The sequence below is a fragment of the Hypanus sabinus genome, chromosome 7, assembly GCF_030144855.1.
Source record: "Hypanus sabinus isolate sHypSab1 chromosome 7, sHypSab1.hap1, whole genome shotgun sequence".
Classification (NCBI taxonomy): domain Eukaryota; kingdom Metazoa; phylum Chordata; class Chondrichthyes; order Myliobatiformes; family Dasyatidae; genus Hypanus; species Hypanus sabinus.
The window spans coordinates 41,992,378-42,013,904 of NC_082712.1; the positions used below are offsets into that span (position 1 = coordinate 41,992,378).

The window sequence follows — 21,527 nt, forward strand, 5'->3', positions numbered from 1 at the left end:
GTGTTCTAGATTCTAACCATCTTGAGTGAGAAAAATACCCCCTTAGATCCCCGCTCAACTTTATAACTTCTATCAATGCCCACTTGTACCAACCCATCCATGTCACTCAAGATTTTGTTATCCTCCTTCACTCAAGGAAAGACAAACCCCACCTACACAATCTCTCCTTGCAACTGAAATTCTGCAATCCAGGCCACCAAGTTTCACAGGGTTGTTTTGCTAGAGCTGTTAATTCTCCAAACTATGAGTAGTATCCCCAGATCTTAAAAGAGGTGCCAATGGAGAATATGGATATAATCTTCCATGATTCCATGAATTCCAGAACAGAATGGAAAACAGAATATGTAACTTTACTATTTAAAATATTAAGAGATTAAAGAGGTAACCTTAGATCTCTTAGATTAGCATTAGTAAAAGGGAAAATGCTGGAATCTGTTGTTAAGTTTGTGTTATCAAAACATGTAGAAGTTAATTACACGACTGGGCTGGATCAATGTGGACATATGAAAGCAAATTCCACTTTGACAAATCTATCAGAGATTTTAAAATTGTAGCTAGCAGAATACACAAGTGAGAACCAATAGATAATTGCTTTTGAAGAGGAAGGTTTAGAAGACCTTCAATAAATTGCCACTAAAAGGATTAATGAACACAAATTGGAGCACAAAGTATTTGATGGGGGTGTTGGGAAGGTAATATTCTGTTGTAAATGGGGGAATGGTCACAGATGGGAAATAGTAGGAATAGACAGCCATTTTCAGGTTGGGAGACTGTGATCAATAGGTGCTGGTGCTGGGATTCAGATATTCATACTCTGTATCATAGAACTGGATTAAAGGAGCAAGTGAAAAATCATATATAAAATGTTAAGCAGTATAATGAGTTATGAGGAAGATGCAAAGAATGTGCAAGGTTAAGCAGGTTAAGTGAATGGGCAAAGGTATTGCTGGGAATGAGCTAAAGACATCACTTAGTGGATGGGCAAGTGTATAACCAGGGGAGGTTACATGGAGAAATGAGAAGTCGCACACTTTCATATAAAAATACAAATGCAGGTTTTTTTTAAATTATGAGGGGAGGATGAAAATTATTGACTTCAGAGGATCATAGGTCTCCCTTAATACAAGGGCTCAATATTACCGTTCCCATGTTTAAATCCTAACAATACCCTCTCAGCTGGCTACCCCTGAACTCCATTAGCCTAGCAAACCTTTGGGAAATCTGAATTTCTTCAGTTCCAACTTCCTGAAGATTGTTTACTCTGCCTCAATCACCATGGTAGCCATAGGAGCTATAAACTGGAATTCTACTCATAAACCTATCCACATTCCATTCTTCAGAATCTTAATTAAAATCTCCCTCTTTAACACACTGAATCTAAACTTCAGTTTTTGTAAAGGCACCACATAAATCTTTGCTCCAGTTGAGTTCATCTTCTTCAGTAATTAGAGATTACCAGAAGACATGGTACACTCCATTACTAGGGGAGTGGGTTTGGAAACATGTACCTGATTTCAGATGATAGGCTTCCTCCACCATAGAAAGGCACAAAGGTCTGTGCCTGCTGAACAAACTCCTTTTTCTTTGAGGGGCGTGAGTGCAAAGTGCTCTGTCTACTTACAGCTTTATTTTGTCTGCATTAGGAAATACATGAGAATTACTCTCCAAAAACTGCTCTAGACAGTATGCTTTCTGACAATTAGTTTTCTCAATAACGTCAGTGTGCCCCACATCACCCATCACCCAACTGAGAAGCTGAAGTCAAAAGCAAGTTAATAGCAGGCTTCATCTGGAAAATGGCAAAGAAATGTTTAAAAAAGTTCATTAGTTGAGATTAGGGATTGTATTTGTCTTTTCCCAATCTCCCCCCCCCCCCCACTCCACCTCCAATGTAATTCCTCTGTGTAATACACAACTAAAGAATGTCCATCACATTCTTCTCCTCACCATTCTCAATCCTGTCATCTTTATTTTGTCTTCCAGCACAAAGTGGACACAGTGAACATCAGATTATGGTACATAAACTGTCCACGGTCCTTCGGCTATCCAATCAGCTTGCAATGCCTGAGAGAAAATGGTTTGGAACTTGGGCCAGTTCTCTTTTAGCTTCCTCCTTGTTCTCCTTAAATAAACACCCAATTCCCAAGGATTCTTTTCTTCCCAGCTTCTGTCAACCAATTAGCAGTGAATCAGCTGAAAGGTGGGGAAACAGTAAGGACAAGGCAGTACACTCCTACTGGAATGTTAAAATGGAATCTTGCACTGAAAGAGAAGTTGTAAATGAACCCCATTTACACTAATCCTACATTAATGCCACTTCATTATCCCCACATTTTCATCTACAGGCCCAGAGTTCTATAACCCACCCAGAGCAGACGCGATAGCCTAATTCTGCTTCTGTGTCTTATGGTCTATTTACTTTGGGAAATTTAGTGATCAATTAACTTGCTAATGGGCATATCTTTGGAACAGAGGAGAACACCAGAGCACCCAAAGGAGACCCACACAGTTGCAGGAAGAACATGCAAATTCCACTCAGACAGCAGCCTAGGTCATGGCCGAACCAGGGTCACTGGAGTTACATGGCAGTAGCATTACCCACTGCACCAAAAAGCATCTCTTGACCTAGGTTTGTTTCAATTATAACAATAACACTTATAGGAAACTAGTTTAAATTTTCAGCCTGAATTGCAATGCGTTAACCTGAACTCTGAAAATAAAGTACTGTACAACCAAATGAAACAAAAGCCGAAAATGCTGGAAACACTCTGCAGATCAGGCAGCATCTGTGGAGAGTGAAAAACTTAATATTCCAGGTTAATAACCTTTCATCAAAATGCAGATTGCCAATATCTGTAATGTATTGCTTTTTAATAGGATCAATTGAAGCTGTTGCGAACTTAAGACACATTAAATATTGCTTGCCAACAAACATCCTGCTGGGAGAACTCAGTAGTCAAGCAGCATCTGTGGGGGTGGAGTGTGGAAAGAATTTTTGACATTTTGGGTTGTAACCCTGGGTTTCAACTGGAAATGTCAACAATTCCTCCCCCTGCCCCCACTGGTGATGCTTGATTGCTGATTTCTTAGAATAGATTGTATGTTGCTCCAGATTCCAGCATTTTGTAGATCCACTGCTAATTGCAAAACTGTTTGATCAACTAATTTGCAGTTTCAAATATTCAATACGTTTAAATAACCAGGAAAAAATGCAGACTTCACTTTTATCAGGAATGTTGCAACCATATTGCTGGCCGTTATTAACATCATGGAATACTATACATCTTCTCCAGTCTAAGGGGGAAGAAGAGCAAGTTTCATGATCTGGACTGCTATGACAGACCAGAGAATTCATTGTAGAGCTTCGGGCTGAGACCCTTCATCAGGATCAGGTCCTGACGAAGAGTCTCAGCCTAAAACGTCGACAGCGCTTCTCCTTATAGATGCTGCCTGGCCTGCTGCGTTCCACCAGCATTTTGTGTGTGTTGTTTGAATTTCCAGCATTTGCAGATTTCCTCGTGTTTGCTCATTGCAGAGCTTGCCTGGTTTTCATTACACCGTTTCAACGTCAGATCCTGTGTATAGCAAAAAATCTGCTCTGTCTAAATGAAGAGCAGTTTGATTCCATGCCCAACACCTCTATTTTATCAATTTATTTTATTGGTAATTTTATTGATTATTTATTATCAAATTTATTGATATTACCAAAGCAAAACCAACATTCTCTCATTAACCTCAAATGAAAGAGTAACATAGAGGTTAGCTGACTTCTTGGAATGGGGTAGATGGAGTGGAAATTTGATAAAGGTATACAAAATTATGAGGGGCATAGGGTAAATGCAAACAGGCTTTTTCTACTGAGGTTGAGTGGGCTACAACTAGTGGTCACAGGTTAAGGGTGAAAGGTGAAAAGTTTAAGGGGAACATGAGGGGAAATTTCTTCACTTAGGCGTGAGAGAGTGGAATGAGCTGCCAGTGCAAGTGGCACATCCCAGCTCGATTTCAACATTTAAGAGATGCTTGGATAGGTGCATAGATATGGAGGGCTATGGTCCCAATATAGGTCGATGGGACTAAGCATTTTAAATGCTCAGAATGGACTAGATGGGCTGAAGGGCCTGTTTCTGTGCTGTACTTTTCTAGAACAATGAAATCTGGGAGGAAACATAATTTACTGCAACTTCTGCAATCAGGAGCAACACACAAAAGACTGGAGGAACCCAACAAGTCAGGCAGCAACGATAGAAATAAATGGAGTGTCGACATTTCTGATTGAGACCCTTCATCCGTATCTGGACTGGAAGTGAATCCTGATTTTAAGTAGTATTTCACATGGAGGTATTTGAGAGGCTTACATCGAGTCCAGCTGTAGGACTTCCAGTTGTTGCTTCATTGAATCCAGGAGCAGCTCGTTCTTGTATTCTTGTGCCTTAAGTTCTGCCAACATTTTCTCCACTTGAGAAAAGTTCTTGCTTTTTTCTGACAATTCATTTAATCTTCTCACAATCTCTGCAGTGAAAGTAAAAAAAAAATAACAAACTGAACAGAATCTTCATGAGACCATTCAGAGCAAGTGTATACTTTACAGTCTGGTTCATTGGCAAGACCACCGGTGGGAGGGCTGTGTGGCCTCAGTTGTTGCTCAGACCAGACCCTCTTGCCGTGGCATTGCCTGTTACAGCCTCACAGGGGAGGAGGTGCTGCAGGTGGTGTGGGAGGGAACAGAGGCGTGGTGGGCACCCAGGTCGGGGGCTGGCCTCTACAGGCCAGCTGTCTCATCAGTGCTGCTTTCCAGTGTCCGTCCCCTTGAAGACAAGCTGGACTGCTCTCATCTGTGGCTGACCCAGTGTGAGATAAGGAACTGCTGCATGCTTGTTCTTGCAGGAACGTGGCTCCAAAACCATCATGGAATTTAAGCTAATATTATTTCGTGATTGTATGTGCAATCGTAACTATATGTGCTGTGTATGACTATATGTAACGTGTTTTGCACCTTGGCCCCAGAAGAATGCTGTTTCATTTAGCTGTATAGATGAGTATGGCTGAATGACAATTAAACTTGAACTTGAAGTATAGAAAGATAAAACTGTATGGAATGCTTGGTGTCAGTAATTCCCCTTCACTGCCAGGCATGGTTGAGCTGGAAGCACTTAGAGGTTGTCGATTCAAACAAGCATAGCTCCTCAGAGCAGTAACAAGAGAAAACTGTACCAACTGTAGCTCACAAATACACTGACTGCGGCATTTTGAAATATAATTTTAAGCTCTTAATCTTTAGAATAATGCAGAAAATGCTCAAATATCTCCAAGGATGGGCAGTATCTGTGTAGAGTTTATGCTTCAGGTTGATGGATCCTTTTACAAAATTCCACTTTATTGATTGCAATGTATGGCTCATAACAGGGTTACAGAGAGATCAACAGGGCCATTGAGCATTGGGACAGGTCACATTCCGGGTTCGTCCACTGAATAACTAGACTGGAAAGCATTTCTGATTATAATTTAAATAATTCTGAATGACGACTAACTGACTTACAACTGTTTTTTTTTAAATGGAGACAAGATATTTAAATTCTTTAAAGCACAAGTCTTACTTCCCGTTCAGGTTTATGTCAATCAAAGCAATTCCCAGTGACCCACGGGAAGCAAAACAAATACAATATTTCTTTATTAAAAAGTATTCCTTTATCAAACCTCAAGCAGGCTTTGCTGTAATAGCTCATTTTGCAGTGACCAGCTTTGTACTACCATCCACTGAATCTCAGGTACCTGCTCTCTGCTCCTCCAGCTCTTTGTTATGCAGTAATATACCGTTCACATGTTCTCCATGGTTCTGTGCCAGGTTCTGCAACTGATTCTTGTGTTCTTGCATCCACTGCTCTTTCGGGATGGGATCCTCCTGAGGTTTAAAGCAAAAGGACTGAAAATTGAGTATAATATTACTCTGGTATTTCAGATACTAGTTAATTTTTAGCCAAAAAGAACAGTCTCTCTCATATAATGGGTGTTTGTTAATGTGGATCCTGAGTAGATGGTTTCAGTAATACCAAAGCCAGGCACCTGATTTCAGGGAGCAATAGCACTACCCTGTGTTACCTCCCAACTACCTTTAATTACCTATATTACAATCGTGAATCACTGCAAAGTGATTTGAGAAATCCTGCCAGTTCTTTATCCCTCTTTATGCTGAAGCTTCACAGCATTTAGGTGGAAAATGGTACTTCACCGACACTGGGCAACCAGGTCTGGTAAACAACCACCATCTGACAATCAAAGATTGTCTCAATCCTGATGCCTGCTCCATCACAGAATCATGTTACGGTCCACTCTCCTGACTATTCTTACATACAGTTCACCCTGTCCATGCCAAATAGCCATAAAATTAATGTCACTTACTAGCACTTGGTGAATACCATCTATGCTTTGGCAATTCAAATGGCTGTTCCAGCTCCAATCGTTCTCTAATGAAAATGCCTCCTTATAGCCCCTCTAAACTTCTTACCTGTAAACCTATGCCCTCTCATTGTTAACGCGTTGCATGTGGACCAGGATCTGAGTGACAAATTGTTGGACTTTTACACCAAGACCTCTCTGTTCCTCAATATTCCCTCGGGCCACACCTTTCATTATCTACGTCCAACCTTTATTTGACCTCCCAAAATGCATCGCATTGGAATTAACTTCCAATCACCATTACGGAGCTCAATTTACCAGCTGATCAATACCTTTCTGCAGCCTGAGACTATCACTATCCATAAGACTACCATTTCTTTATTGTAATGAAGTGAATAATGATAGTTTCATGAAATGTGCTAACATATGTTTCTCTTTCAGATCCTAGTCCATGTTTTATGAAGGTGGAACTATACTAAAACTGACAGAAACTCTTTTCAAACAGAATGTAATTGAAGTTGTTGTGTTTATATCCAGAACTTCATTATCATCCCCTTGAAAAATCAGACCATTAAACAACTGTAAAAATGCAGCAACACTTGGTAGATTCTTCAAGAGCAGTCATAGCAGCTTCCTGGCTCTAGTCCAATTCGTTAATAGTGATCTCCAGGAGCCACAGGCTCCAAACCATTAAACTTTAGAAGAGTTTCAGAGGGACATTCAACAGTTCAATTGTACCTTTAAAGCTGAAAATGATTAAAAATAATTAAGTATTTAAGAGAAGCACTGAGTGATAACACTTGCACATTGTTTTTTTAAAAAACTACATAAAGCTAAAACATCCAAAGTGCACCTGAATGCAAAAAAAAAAGCTAAACATTAAATTTTAATGATAATTACCATGTAAATATTTCATGAGGTATCATCAGGATATAATGAACTAAAATATCAACGCCTTTCCGCAACAGGGCTGAAGTCAGTTTTCATCCAGCTTCAGATTTGACCGAAGTTTAAGATGATTAAACTGACTTTTTGATTAAGCTGTGTTTAGTTGTTTTTCCTAATGCTTAGTTAGTAGCACTCTCAGTATAAAAATGAAGCATTTGCCAAAAGCTATCTGGTAAAATCCTTCCCTTCTTCCTTTCTCTTTAACCCTCACCTTCCTCCTAACTTCTCCCTTTTATCAAATATCCATGTTTCCACCTCTTCTCTTCCATGTTTCACCTCCATCCCTGCAGCTCCACCTACACCTTTCCGATTCCATACTTTCTGCAACTTTCCTTCTCCATGTGAGGAACAATGGGTCAGTTTACATCTACCTGTATTGCAGCCTGTAGGATTCAATGCTGAATTCTCAAAATTAAGATAACTTGCTCTTTTGTTCTGTTTTTATCAGGTCTGATAACCCTCTTGCATTTTTTTCTTTTATTTTAATATTCTGGTTGCTGACCATGCTGCAGTTGGCCAGACTGTTCAGCACCAAGACTTCACAACATTTGAAACACATTCCACATACAAAGGAGCTTCATTACCCATTTACTGTCTCTCCATCATTTTTCTCTGTCACAGAAATTCCCTCTGCCCTACCCATTGGCTTCCCCACCTTCTCTGCTACTCAAATGAACTTGTTTTCTCTCTTTATCAGGTCTGATGAAGGGACTTCAACTGTTTCTCTTTTCACAGATCCTGCCTGACTTGCTGGCTTTTCCAGCAATTTAGCAATTTTTGTTTTTATTTCAGATTTTCTGCATTTTTTTTATTTTTGTTTTTTTCCCACTACTTTCTTCTTTCTCCTCATCACCACTAGCCTGAGTTGTCCTGCCACTCATTTCACCACATGATATATAGAAAAGTCTGCCCTATACAGTTTAAACTTAAACTTCAAATCTGCGTCATTTGACAATTTGTGTATACTTTCAGCCTAAAACAGGAGCCATCAATTTTCCTTCAAAGGGGGTAGCTTTATCCCCTGAAAGTTACCTGGTCAAGTGTTAACTGACTGTAAGACACCAGATTATCATTCATTAATCTTCTCTCCTTCTCTTCCATTGCTGCCACAATCTCTCGCTCCTCCATTTCACGCTGCTTTCGTTGCTCCTCGCGGTGATGTCTGTAGTCTTTCAGTTGATCAAGCTATTGTTAAAAGAAGAAAGTAATGAAAAACAGTAGAAAAGGAAAAAAAATGGAAACCCAATATCAAAGCTCCTTCAAAAAGATCACTGAATTAATTTGTTATTGGAGGTTAAAGAATAAATACTCGAAAACGTCCTGCTCTTTGAATATTGCCAATGGCTTAGTTATCATTCTGGGGTCTGTAGGTTTTGTCATCATTATAAAACACATTATTTTACAATGGGAAGCACATAAGGTTGAAAGAAAGCAAATGCAGGCTGCACTACCATCTTCGGGGGAGGTGATGGTTTTCATTTAAAAACTTTAGTAAGTTATGGAAGTAGCTATAATTTAATTCACAATATTGTCTTTCATTATTTATTATCTATAAGGCTTTTTGAGGTAATTGAGTTTTCATTTGATAAGGAGTTATTCACCAACTCTCTACACCATATTACAGTCAGTAGCGGTAACGCACCTTCAAGTTGTACTGCTAACAACCATTAAAAGTCAGAAGAAAACTAGTTAGTCCTAGTAAAAGGGCAACCAAAGAATAAACCAGTGCTCCAGCATCTGCAGTCTCTTGTGACTCCAATGAGTTGACCCCAGCACCACATTTAAAAAAAAGAGTTGGATATTCACCAAAAGGTAAACTGATTGTTCAAGTAAATTTCCATAACGGAACACCAGCAATCAACCAAAGTAGTCCAGTATTTTGTGAAGCTATTTCAAGCTGCCACTAAGTGCTGGAAACCTGTTTACAAGGCACTGTCTTTGAACTTTAAACCTTATTTTGCTCAGATAAACTTCATTCTTAAATACTGGATTTCACCCTTTGATTTTACTATGAGCGGACCCAAATAATGAAAAGTAAAACAGGAAATTACGCCCTCAACAGATTACAAACAGATTCACATCCAATGATATACTTCAAACATGGTCAACAGTAGGAAAGATTCTTCATAAAATGCCTATAATGATAAACATGTATTAGAAAGACTCTTCAAAAATTGTCATGCTTAATGGTCTGATATTCACTGTTATGTAAAGAGACTTGGTAAACTAAGGCAGTATTCTGTAGAGTTTAGAAGAAATGGAGAGATTATTGAAATTTACAAGATTCTCTTACAGAGCTCAACCATCTGGATGCTGTGAGAATGTTTCCCTTGACAACACAGGATCAGGGCTCACAGCTTCGGAATAGTGGACAAGTCACTTACAATTACGTGGAGAAACTTCTTCACTCAATGTGTGTGGTGAATCCATGAAATTCTCTACCCCAAAGAGCAAAAGAATTTTAGTCATTGTTTGCATTCAGAGTAGTGATTAATTAAGAAATCTGCAGACATAACTGGGAAATGGTACATAGCTGGAAGATCAGCAATGCATTCACCATGATATTGATTAATGGCAAAACAAGTTAAAGCCCCCAACTGTCACTCTTGCTCTGCTGACAGGTTGAAACTCTCTAGCCAAACACCCTTGGGATCTGACTGGTGCAAGACCACAGGAGATCTAGTGCACATACTCACTCCCAATCATCTTTCTGACAGTGACCCTTCATCAAGACTGGAAAGGAACAGAAAGAAGCCAGAATAAGAAAAGTGGGGGGAAGGGAAGGAATACAAACTGGCAGGTAATAGGTGAACAGGTGAGGGGAAAGGTGGGTGGTTGAGGAAGTGGGCGTGGGGGTAAAATGAGAAGTTGGAAGGTGATAAGGGGAAGAGGTAAATGGCTGAATAAGGAGGAATTTGATAGGAGAGGAGAGTGGACCATGGGAGAAAGGAAAGGAGGAGGGGCACCAGAGGGAGGTGATGAGCAGGTGAGGAGAAGGGGTAAGAGAGGAGCTAGAACTTGAAATGGAAAAACAGACAAGGGGAAAGGGTGGAAATTACCATAACTTTGAGAAACTGATGTGCACTTTGAAACTTTGATGTGCACGCCATCAGCTTGAAGGCCAACCAGATGGAATATGAGGTGGTATTCCTCCAGCCTGAGCCTAACCTCATCATAACAGATCTTAGCTAATTCTCAAGCTAAAGTAAGTCTTAGCATTAGTAGTTGGAACAGAACTAGACTACACACACATTACATGTTGGACCATAGAATAATGGTCAAGAGAGTTTCAACCTGTGTTACATTCTTTTTGTGCTGTTGTGCCCTCCTGCCAGCTGATAGTTTGAGCTCAGTGGCACTGAGGAGGGTCCTGCATTGAGATCTCAATGGGGCAAACATGCTTTTATATTTTTTGGAAACATATCATAATGGCACAGCAGCAATAACAGGATTCACTTGGGATGGTACTAGAAAGTCAATAATTATTACAGAATAAGTTAGGGAGGTTTAGTGCTCAAAATTACAATTTTAGAAAGGGTAAACCTGGGTGTGATATCGTTGAGAGTAGTCCTCACCTGAAAGAACGTGGATTTAGGCAAAAGGCATCTGGTTCTTGATCTGAACCCCAAATTTTCGAAGTCTGAGAGAACTGGACTTGTTCCAGCAGAAGCAAAGTTCATGTTATGTTAAAAAGGCATTACTCATTGTAGCTCTGATAATCTGAACCTTTGGCGTTTTCCACCACGGATGGTGGTTGTGCCCAAATCACTAATTTTATTCAAAGAGTTAGGTATAGTGCCAGTGCCTAAAGGATTCAAGGGATGTAGGGAGAGTTCAGCAATTGGAGCTGAATTGGGATAATCCAGTAGGATTGATATTGTCTGTTCAAGTGGCTTCAAAATGTCAAAGATCTTCTGCTCATAGTTTCAATGTACAACTTCCAAATGTACTTATCTCACTGGAACAGTTTAAAATGTGCTTGATGTTTCTGCCAGATGGTGACATTATTCTGAGTGGGACTGGTGTGAGTGTGTGTGTGTGAGACCATCATGTAAGACGTGTTGGGCCACACACCACAAAATGCTACAGGAACTCAGCAGGTCAGGCAGCATCTAGGAAGAGGAATAAACACAGTCAGTGTTTCAGGCAGAGACTGTTAATCAGAACTGGACAGGAAGGGAGAAGCCAGAATAAGGTGGTGGGGGAGGGGAAAGAGTACAAGCTGGCAGGTGATAGATGAGAAAAGATGAGGGGGAAGTTGGGTGGACGGTGAGACTAGATGAAGTGAAGAGCTGGGAGGGATAGGTAGAAGAGGTAAAGGGCTGAAGAAGAAGAAATCTAATAGGAGAGGACAGTGGAACTTGGAAGAAAGGAAAGGAGAACAGAGGGAGGTGATGGGTATGTGAGAAGGGTGAAAGGGTAACCAGAATGGAAAATGGAAAAGAAGCAGTGGGGGGGGGGGGGGGCAGGGAGGGATTACCATACGCTGAAGAAACCAATGTTCATGCCATCAAGTTGGAAGCTAAGTTGGAGATATGAAGTGTTGCTCCTCCAACCCGAGTTTGGCCTCATTGTGGCAGTGGAGGAGACCATAGACAACATGTCAGAACGGGAATGAGAAGTTGAATAGAAGTGGGTAGCTGCTGGGAGATCCTGCCTTTTGTAGTGGCCAGAGTGAAGGTGCTTAACAAAGCAGTGCCCCATCCTGTGTTTGGTCTCACCGACATACAGGAAGTCACACCAGCACACCGGATATAATAGATAACCCAACAGACTCCCAGGTAAAGTATCACCTGGTGGGGTGAGGAAGGAGGTGTAGAGGCAGGTGTAGCACTTGTCACACTAGCAGGAGGATGTGCTAGGAGGAAATTCAGTGGGGAGGGATGACGGGACAACAGTGTCATGTAGCAAGCAATCCCTATGGAGTGAGGGGAGGTGTGCTTGCTGGGTACAATCCTGCTGGAGATGGTGGAAGTTACAGAGAATGTTAGCCCATGGGTTGGGTAGTTAAGGACATGGGGAATGCTAATTGCTGTTATGGGGTGAAGGCAGATGTGCGGGAGATGGAGATGCCGATGAGGGTAGCATCAATGGTGATGGAAGGCAAACCACATTCTTTGAAAAAAGCAAACATCTCAACTGTTTTAGAAAGGAAGGCCTCATCCCAAGAACAAATATGGCGGAGGTGGAGAAACTGAGAAGGGAATAGCATTTTTTTAAATGACAGCATGGAAAGAGGTATAGTCAATAGAACTGTGAGAGTTAGTAGGTTTGTCAGAAGGTGGATAGTCCATCTCCAGAGTCAGAGACAGAAAGATCGAGAAAGGGGAAATAAATGTCAGAGATGGGCCAAGTAAATTTGAGGGCAGGGTGGAAGTTCAAGGCAAAGTTGATTAAATTGATGAGCTCAGCACGGGTCTATTCTCTCCCATTAGATTCCTACTTCTTTATCCCCTTACATCATCCACCTATCTCCTCACAGCTTCTTACTTGGTCACCCCTCCTACTCACTGCGCACTTCACATACTCTCTCCAATCACCTGCCAGCTTGTGTTACTTCCCCTCCCCCACCTTCTTATTCTAGCCTCTGCCCCCCCCCCCTTCCTTTCCATTCCTGATGAAGGGTCTTGGCCCAAAACAGCAACAGTTTATTTCCTTCTGTAGATGCTGTCTGACTTGCTGAGTTCCTTCAGCATTTTTTCATGTTGCTCATGATTTCCAGCATCTGCAGAATCTCATGCTTAAGACAAATTGGGCCAGTGTGTTTGTACTTCCCTAGTTTGTTTGGATGCTGGAAAGCTATTATCCACACGGGGCTTCTGTTTCAGCTTTAAAATGTGATGCAAACCCTTGGATTCCTCGAACAACAAGATGATCAAGCTGCATGGTGCTTTATTTACTGAAGAACTGATCCATGGCAACCAGCTTTTACCTCCAAAGGCTGTACATATGCAGATTGTTCAAGTGTAAGGACTGCAGTAAACATTCAGACTTGTTGCCTGGTTTCAGGATTTGGGCATTCAAAGAACAACACTACATCAAAAACATGGGACTGCAGAAACTTACAAACAAATAAACGCCTGCCAAGTATTCTGTATAAAAAATATCTAAAGATCAAGCAGCATAGGCTTGAAATGCACAATTAAAACACTACAGCCGATCGCCATAGTAAAATAAATGTTTATCACACGTTCTGTTTAAGTTTCGTTACCAAACAGAGCAGTGGTCTGTGCTTGATCCTGTGGCACTGAATATTCCTGCCAAGACAAGGGAAACTTCAGAGAGCGTTGCGCTCTCAGCAATGGTAGTGTGTTGTTTCTTCAGGTGGTACTGAAAAAAGACACGATATAAACATTGAGAAAAACATCTTACCACATTTTCTGGGGTTTTCGTTACTAATCCTCTGCCGATCTCGGTCCCAATGCAAAACTTTGCCTGGTGCTTTTGAAGCAAGGACGAGGATTTAAAGGTCATGTTGCAGCTGGAACACTTTAAGTACCTGGGAGTCATCTTGAGTCGAATTGGTACCTGGACGGGGAACAGTGAGCAGTGCCAACTAGTGGCGCGACTGGGCTGTGCGAGCTCAAAGCGTGAACCACGAGCTTTAAGGGGGCTCGGGGCTATAAATGTAACCACTGTTCTATTTAACCGCACACTACAAATCAAAACTAATATCCAGTTATTTCATGCAGGCAGTATTGAATAGGGAATAAAAATTATATAAATTCTTGTATTTCAAGAGCTCGAAGATATTTAAGCAAATATCTCAGAGAAAACTCAGGCAGTGCCTCAGGATCTTTTACACCCGCCAGAGGGAGCAAGTTGGGACGTCAAACTTAGATGCCTTCACAGAATTAATACCCTAACGCAGTATACAACAAACTCTCGAGAAAACCTGACATTTATACCTGACTCGGTTTCCTATCTCTAAATTTTACCGTTTTAACGTATTTTTAAAATCAATAAGAAATTAATATCGAAATTACTTTAGTCAGAGTGATAAATCTGTGGAATTTGTTGCCACTAGCAGCTGTGGAGGCCAAGTCATTGGGTGCATTTAAAGCAGAGATAGATAGGTTCTTGATTTGCCAGGACATCAAAGGATATAGGGAGAAGGCAGTGAGAATGGCCTCCTCCTGCACCTACTGTCCATTGTCTATTGAAAGAAGCCCCGAACATCGCCAAGACCAAAGCCAAAATAGGTGGCCAAGGACGGACAGAGATGAGGGTCCTTCATTGCTACCCTAAACTTTGCGATGTAACAGGCAGTAAGTCAGTCAATCAATCAATCAATCAATCAATCACAAACACGTCTGCAGATGCTGGAAATCCAAAGCAACATATAAAACGGTGGAGGAACTCAGCAGGTCTGTGGGGGGGAGGGGGAGTCGACATTTTGGGCCGAGGCCCTTCTTCGCGACTGAGAAGGAGGGGGGGCAAGATACCAGAATAAAAAGTTGGTGGGAGGGGAAGGAGGCCAGCTGGAATGTGATAGGTTGATCCAGGTGGGCGGAAAGGTAAAGGGCTGGAGGAGGAGGTATCTTAATGAGAGTGGACCATAGGAGAAAGGGAAAAGGGAAGAAGGGGTCCAGGGGGAGTAACAGGCAGATGAGAAGAAGTAAAAGGTCAGATGGGGGGGTGTTGTTTATTGGAACACCTTGCTGACATCCTGGAATGGAAGCCGCAGCTTGGGAACAGCTGCGGCAGAGGCGAAGAAACAGAAAAGGGAATATTATTTTAGTAAGACCCTTGATTGTTAAATACAATAAAAAAATTCCATACTGCAATACAAGTAAAGGCTCTAAATATCGATTACAGTATTTAATGAACTGATGGGATGTTTGGGGAATAAATGATCAAGAGATTAAATGCACAATTTACAAAGGAAAATGTTTCACCCTGTGATCGCAATTTTACATTTAAAATCAGAATCGGGTTTATTATCACTGGTATAGGTCGTGAAAATTGTTTTGGAGTAGCAGTACAATGCAAGACAAAAATTAAAATAAGCTACAAAAATAAATAGCAGAAGCAATGAATCATGAGATAACGTTTATGAGTTCATGGACCGTTCAGAAATCAGATGGTGGAGGGGAAGAAACTGTTCCTAAAACGTTAAGTGTGAATCTTCAGACTCCTGTATCTCCTCCCGAGTGGTAGTAGCACAAAAAGGGCAATACTTCGATGGTGAGGGTATTTAATGATGGCTGCCGCCTTCTTGAGGCATCACTGCTCGAAGATGTCCTTGATGGTGAGGATTGTGCCTGTGATGGAGCTGTACAGTTCATAACCCTCTGCAGTCTGGTGTGAACCTACAGGTTCTACACTAGTCTGTGATGTAAGCACAGAATGCTCTTCAATGTACATCTGTAGTGTTTTACAAGGGTTTTTGGTGATACTGAATATCAACTCGCTTGAACACCTAATGAATTAGAGCTGCTGGTATGCCTTCTTCATGTTTGCAATTTGTTGAGCCTTGATGCCCAGGAACTTGAAACTCATTACCCTTTCCACCACTGGCGCCTCAAGGAAGATTCGTCATCTAACTTGCCTTTCCTGAAATCCACAATCAATCCCTTGGTTTTTCTGATGTCGAGTGCCAGGTAACTAGATGAATCTCACTGTTCTGCCAACAGTGGGGTCATTGGGGAATTTGTAGATGACATTTGACACCTGCCTGGCCACAAAGTCAGGCAGGTAGAGTGTAGAGTAGTGGGCTAAATATGTGTACTTGGTATGCATCTGTGATGGCTGTCAGTGAGAAGCTGTTATTAAAATCTTCACTGATCATCATCTCCTGATAAGAAAGTTGAGGATCCTGTTACAGAGTGAGGTACGGAGGCCCATGTTTTGAAGCTTGTTGATTAGTACTGAGGAGATGCTGGTGTTGAACACTAAGCTTTAATGAATAGAGACCTGTTCCCTCAGAGCTCCAAGCCAGGTGAGAGCCAGTGAGATTACATCTGCTATGGACCTATTGGTGTGGTAGGCAAATTCCATGTCCTTGCTCAGACCAGAGTTAATTCTAGACAATGTCCAACCTCTCAAAGTACTTCATCATTGTAAATGTGCATGCTACTGGGTGATAATCATTGAGGAAGCTTATCCTGCTCTTCTTGGGCACTGGCATGCTTGATGCCCTTTTGAAGCAGGTGGAAACTCCCAAATGCAGTAGTGAGAGGTGAAAGATATACTTTACCACTCCAACCAGTTGGCTGATAGATTTTCAGTAATGTGCCAAGTACACCATTAGGGCCTGACAATTTGAAAAGGCAAGTTTGTTCTAACAGCTGCCAAGACAGATCACAGATGATGTGATTTGCACAGACCTAATTTTATTCACCCTTTCAAAGTGTGCATAAAAACAATGCAATACCAAAATTATTGAACCTGCAAATTGACATTTCCTAAAACCATCCAATTTTCCAAGAGATCATGATGTCTCCAAAGAGGAAATTCAATAAGATAGAAAATTCAATAGATAGATATTGAGAACTGTGGAAGAACAAAGTGATGCTGGAGCCAATGTAAACAGATCCTTAAATGTTGCAAGACAGATTGTTAAAATGACATGGAGTGATGCTTCCCCCCCCCCCCCCCTTTAATAACCAAGGCACAGAAGTACAGGAAGATTGTGCAAGAACTATACACAATGCTTGTTGGTCATAGCCAGAGTACTGCATCCAGTTCTTGTCAATACATGACAGAATTGTTCACATGGAGGTGCAGAGACTTACAAGGATAGCAACATTTTAGCCATGATGACAGACTGGAGAAGTGGATTTATTTGCTTTGAAACAAGGGAGCCTGCAATATGTTTTAATTCAGGTATAAACAAGTATGAAGAGCCCAAATAAGTTTAATTCAGGTATAAACAAGTATGAAGAGCCCAAATAAGTATATTCAGGAAGAATTTAACACAGATCATAAGTAATTGATAGAGATAGACGAGGAAAATCTTCATTTAAGTTGAGGGCCTGAAAGAGTGAGAGTCAGAAACCCTCAGCCCGTGGATGTATACTGAAGAGTTCTACAGGGCCAGGGTACAAGTGCTGGAAAGTGGGGATATGATGTATTACAGAAAGAATGTGAAGGCTTTGGGGAGGGTGCAGAAGAGATTCAGCAGGATGTTTCCTGGATTAGAGAATGAGGTTGGACAAACATGGTTTGTTTTTGCTGTAATATCCGGAAGCTGAAGGGCCATCAGATACAAGTTTATAAAATTAGAAGAGGAATAGATAAGGTAGATGCTAAGAGTCTTTCTTTCACAAACCCCCCCACCCCCCCCCCCCAACCCTCCAGGTTGAAGTGGCTTAAACAGCAAGCCTACAGTGCCTATAAAAAGTATTCACCCCTTCTTGGAAGTTTTCATGTTTTATTGTTTTACAACATTCAATCACAGTGGATTTAATTTGGCTTTTTTTGATACTGATCAACAGAAAAAGACATGTCAAAATAAATTCAGATCCCTACAAAGTGATCTCAGTTAATTACAAATATAAAACACAAAATCATTGATTGCCTAAGTATTCATACTGCTTTAATATGACACATATCATCACTGGTGCAGCCAAAAGGTTTTAGAAGTCACATAATTAGTTAAATGGACATGATTGTGTGCAGTCAAGCTATTTAATTGGTAATAGTAAAAATACCTATACCTGAAAGGTCCAACTGGTGGCGAGTCAGCATCCTGGCAAAAACTACACCATGAAGACAAAAGAACTCTCAAAGCAACTTCTCAAAAAGGTTATTGAAAAGCACAAGTCAGGAGATGCTTATAAGAAAATGTTCAAGTCACTAAATATCCTTTGTAATACAGATAAGTCAATCATCAAGAAACAGAAAGAATATAGCATCGCTGTCAACCTGCCTAGAGCAGTCCAAAAACTGAGTGACTGTGCAAGAAGGGGACTAGTGAAGGAGGTTACCAAGAGATCTATGACAGCTCTGGAGGAGTTGCAAGTTGGGAAAGATTGTGCATACAACTGTCGCCTGAATGCTTCACCAGTCACAGCTTTATGGGAGAGCGGCAAAGAGAAAGGCACAGTTTAAAAAATGTACACATGAAATCTCAGCTAGAGTTTGCCAGAAGACATATGGGAGTCTCTGAAGTCAGCTGGATGAAAGTTCTATGGTCTGATGAAACCAAAATTGAGCACCAGACTAAACACTGCACATTATTAAAACATTCCATCCCTGCCGTGAAGCATGGTGGTGGCTACATCTTACTGTGGGAATGCTTCAAGCAACAGTCCCTGGAAGGATTGTGAAGGTAGAGGGTAAAATGAATGCAACAAAATACAATGAAATCCTGGAGGAAAACCTGATGCAGTCTGCAAGAGTACTGTAACATGGGAGAATTGTCTTCCAGCAAGACAAATGACCCCAACCATAAAGCCAAAGCTATACAGGAATGGCTTAAAAACAGCAAAGTTAATTTCCTGCAGTAACCAAGTCAGAGTCCAGACCTCAAACCAATTGAGAATTTATGACTGGACTTAAAAGGGCTGTTCACTCATGATCCCCATGCAATCCGACAGAGCTTGAACAGTTTTGTAAAGAAGAAACAGGGAAAAGTTGCAGTGTCCAGATGTGCAAAACTGTTAAGAGACCTATCCACACAAGGCTGGAATTGCTGTCAAAAGTGCATCTTCTAAATACCAACTTGAAGATGAATACTTATGCAATTAATTATTTTGTTTTACATTTGTCATTAATTTAGAACACTGAAGAGATCTGTTTCCACTGACATGAAAGTGCCTTTGTCGATCAGTGTCAAAAAAAGCCAAATTAAATCCACTGTGATTGAATGTTGTAGAACAATAAAACATGAAAACTTCCAGGAGGGTTGAATAATTTTTATAGGCTCTGTAACTTTATAATCTTACAGAAAATGCTAAGGGTGATATAATAATTAAAGGATTATTTCCTCCAATGAAGTTCAGAAAGACGACAACTATAAAATTAGATCTGGCCTTACCAGGAGTAATGTCAAGAATTTTCTCCCAAAATAGACTTCAAAAGTCTTTGGAACAATAAGTCTATCAATCAACCACCTCCCAAACTGACCCATCTCACCCATCCCAAGCTACCAGAAACACCGAGAATACATTTATTTTTTTTAAAAAGCCATTACAACTAATTGAATGATTTTTATTGGGTGAATGTATGAGACATATGGAACTATGGCAAGTAAATAAGAGTTAGGGTGCATGTGCAGCATTGGCAGAACAAGCTCAAGTCAGTTGAATGATTTATTCATGTCCCTGGGTCCCTCTAGATCTCAAGGGGCTTTTCAAAAAAGCAATTTCACTTCCAGAAATTCTGCAAGACCACTTCATTTTTTTAAGTGTATAAAATTTTAGACAACTTTTCTGGGTGAAGGTTTTCCAATGTTTTAATATAAAAATAACCATCTCAAACAGAAATTCAACAATGGCTGTTCCTATGTGACAATCTTACTAATATTCGAGAAACCAACTCCCATACAAGTCATTAGCACTTTCTCTCCACCTTTCCTTTCTTCCATGGGCTGGGTTTCAATCTTGAACATGATTTGGAAGAAGCTCTTCAGATGACGCAAAAACTCAATCCTTTAAGAAAAAATTAAAAGTCACATATTTCAATTATGTCATCTTCCTACTGTTTTACTATCATATTAGGAAAAACATGATTCATAATCTCAACATTCCATCCAACTGACTTGCTAAAGACAAAGTTCAGAGACACTGAAAAAGAACGTCCCAATTAAAAGTATGAGCAGGACCATTTGTCAAGTCATCAAGATAACAAACTTCTCCATTTGCAATCTGTTACTTTTCAAGCACTCCTTTCAAATAAACATTTGAAGTTGTTGATCAATGTTCTTCTAATCTCACTATTAGATCTTTAAATTATCTATTAAAGAAAACAATGAATTAATGAGGTAGATATTGTTTTAAATTAATGGTTCCCATCTCAGGATGCAGGTTGTTTCAGTGTTATATTCTTTCATTGGGAGCCTAGGACACCTTGTCCCTACAAACACTGAGTTTCACAGACTGCCAAAGTTCTCAGTGTGATAATGGATATTAATACCTGCGGAGAATCAAACACTTAGAAAAATTACATTTCCATTTAAATGACAAAGATAAAACATTCACACAGTAAATTTAAGACACAGAAAATAACTTAAAATGCTGTACATTTCTCCCAGCAGCCAGTTCTCCTTTGAATGAGGCTGCTGTACTCACACCAAGTTTAAAACCAGCTCAGCCTACAAGAACCCCAGCCTAGAATCCAGAGAACCTGCAGAAGAAGCTACTCAACGATCTGCTGAGCGACACAGGAACAGCCTTGTAGTTGTAGATAGCATCGCCAACTCAGACCTCTGCCAGAAATAGAAACCAAAACCTCCCTGGATTTCTGTAGCAATGGGATAAAACAACTTCAGAGTAAACTGTATAAACCAAGCATACCTTTATTCCATATTTCTGATGAGAAGCTAGCGTAATAAGCAAATCCTCATTTCCAACAAGCACCCAAAAAAATTATTTTTATAAAACAGATGTTTTAATATTGTAAAGAGGCACAATTATTATTAATCACAAGATAAAAATTAGTGCCTTTGCCTTTATTTCTTTTGCAACTAAATAAACGGTGTACCCGAAATGAGAACTAAACCATCTGTGCAAGAATAAAGGAAACTTTGTAAACCAACATGGAAGATGGCAGTGCAATTGACCAGATCCAAATCCCTCACTAACCCCATAACAGAGAGCAGAATCACCTTCCCATGGGCCTTGAAGCAATGCCAAGCCACCAGGGAAGGCTATAGAAAGAGCAGAGTGGAAAGTCTACTAATGGAATTAGTTTTGTTTATTGGCTGAGGGGTGGGATTCATCATCACAAATCAAAACCACACTAGAGAAGGAAAATGCAGTTCTGGCCACGTTACTGACAGCTTAGAACAACAGCTAGGGTAGAGAAGGTTTAATGATATGTGCTGGAAGCATTTAGTTATAAAGAATTCCTGGCTCTCATGTAATTGTTTTCTTTTTAACAGCAGATGAGAGGCTAAAGGGCTATTTCATGGTAGCGTATAGAACTTACAAGGTCTAGTTGGGATAAATAGGAATTTCTATTTCCCTTATCAGAAAAATTCGTAACTAAAGGTCAGAGATTTAAAGTTATTAGAAGGTAGG

The 21,527-nt window shown here is 40.4% G+C and overlaps 2 protein-coding genes across 4 annotated transcripts in view; both read right to left on the bottom strand.

The window, feature by feature from the left end:
- Nucleotides 1–14,004, bottom strand: part of LOC132396746 (coiled-coil domain-containing protein 17-like) — a 36,326-nt gene extending 22,322 nt beyond the window's left edge. The window contains exons 1-5 of one of the 2 annotated variants that reach the window (XM_059974603.1): nt 13,714–14,004; nt 8,374–8,526; nt 5,770–5,899; nt 4,356–4,509; nt 1,509–1,634 (exon numbers count right to left, since the gene is read on the bottom strand). In XM_059974603.1, the coding sequence (XP_059830586.1) occupies nt 1,509–1,634; nt 4,356–4,509; nt 5,770–5,899; nt 8,374–8,526; nt 13,714–13,851 (701 nt within the window). In that variant the 5' untranslated portion in view covers nt 13,852–14,004. The remainder of the gene's footprint in view (nt 1–1,508; nt 1,635–4,355; nt 4,510–5,769; nt 5,900–8,373; nt 8,527–13,713) is intronic. The other variant, XM_059974604.1, reaches the window with a different exon arrangement.
- Nucleotides 14,005–19,723: 5,719 nt separating this feature from the next.
- The window catches only part of rcl1 (RNA terminal phosphate cyclase-like 1), a 40,106-nt gene continuing 38,302 nt past the window's right edge, over nt 19,724–21,527 (bottom strand). For both annotated transcript variants that reach the window (XM_059974613.1, XM_059974612.1), the window contains exon 9: nt 19,724–19,937. In XM_059974613.1, the coding sequence (XP_059830596.1) occupies nt 19,790–19,937 (148 nt within the window). In that variant the 3' untranslated portion in view covers nt 19,724–19,789. The remainder of the gene's footprint in view (nt 19,938–21,527) is intronic.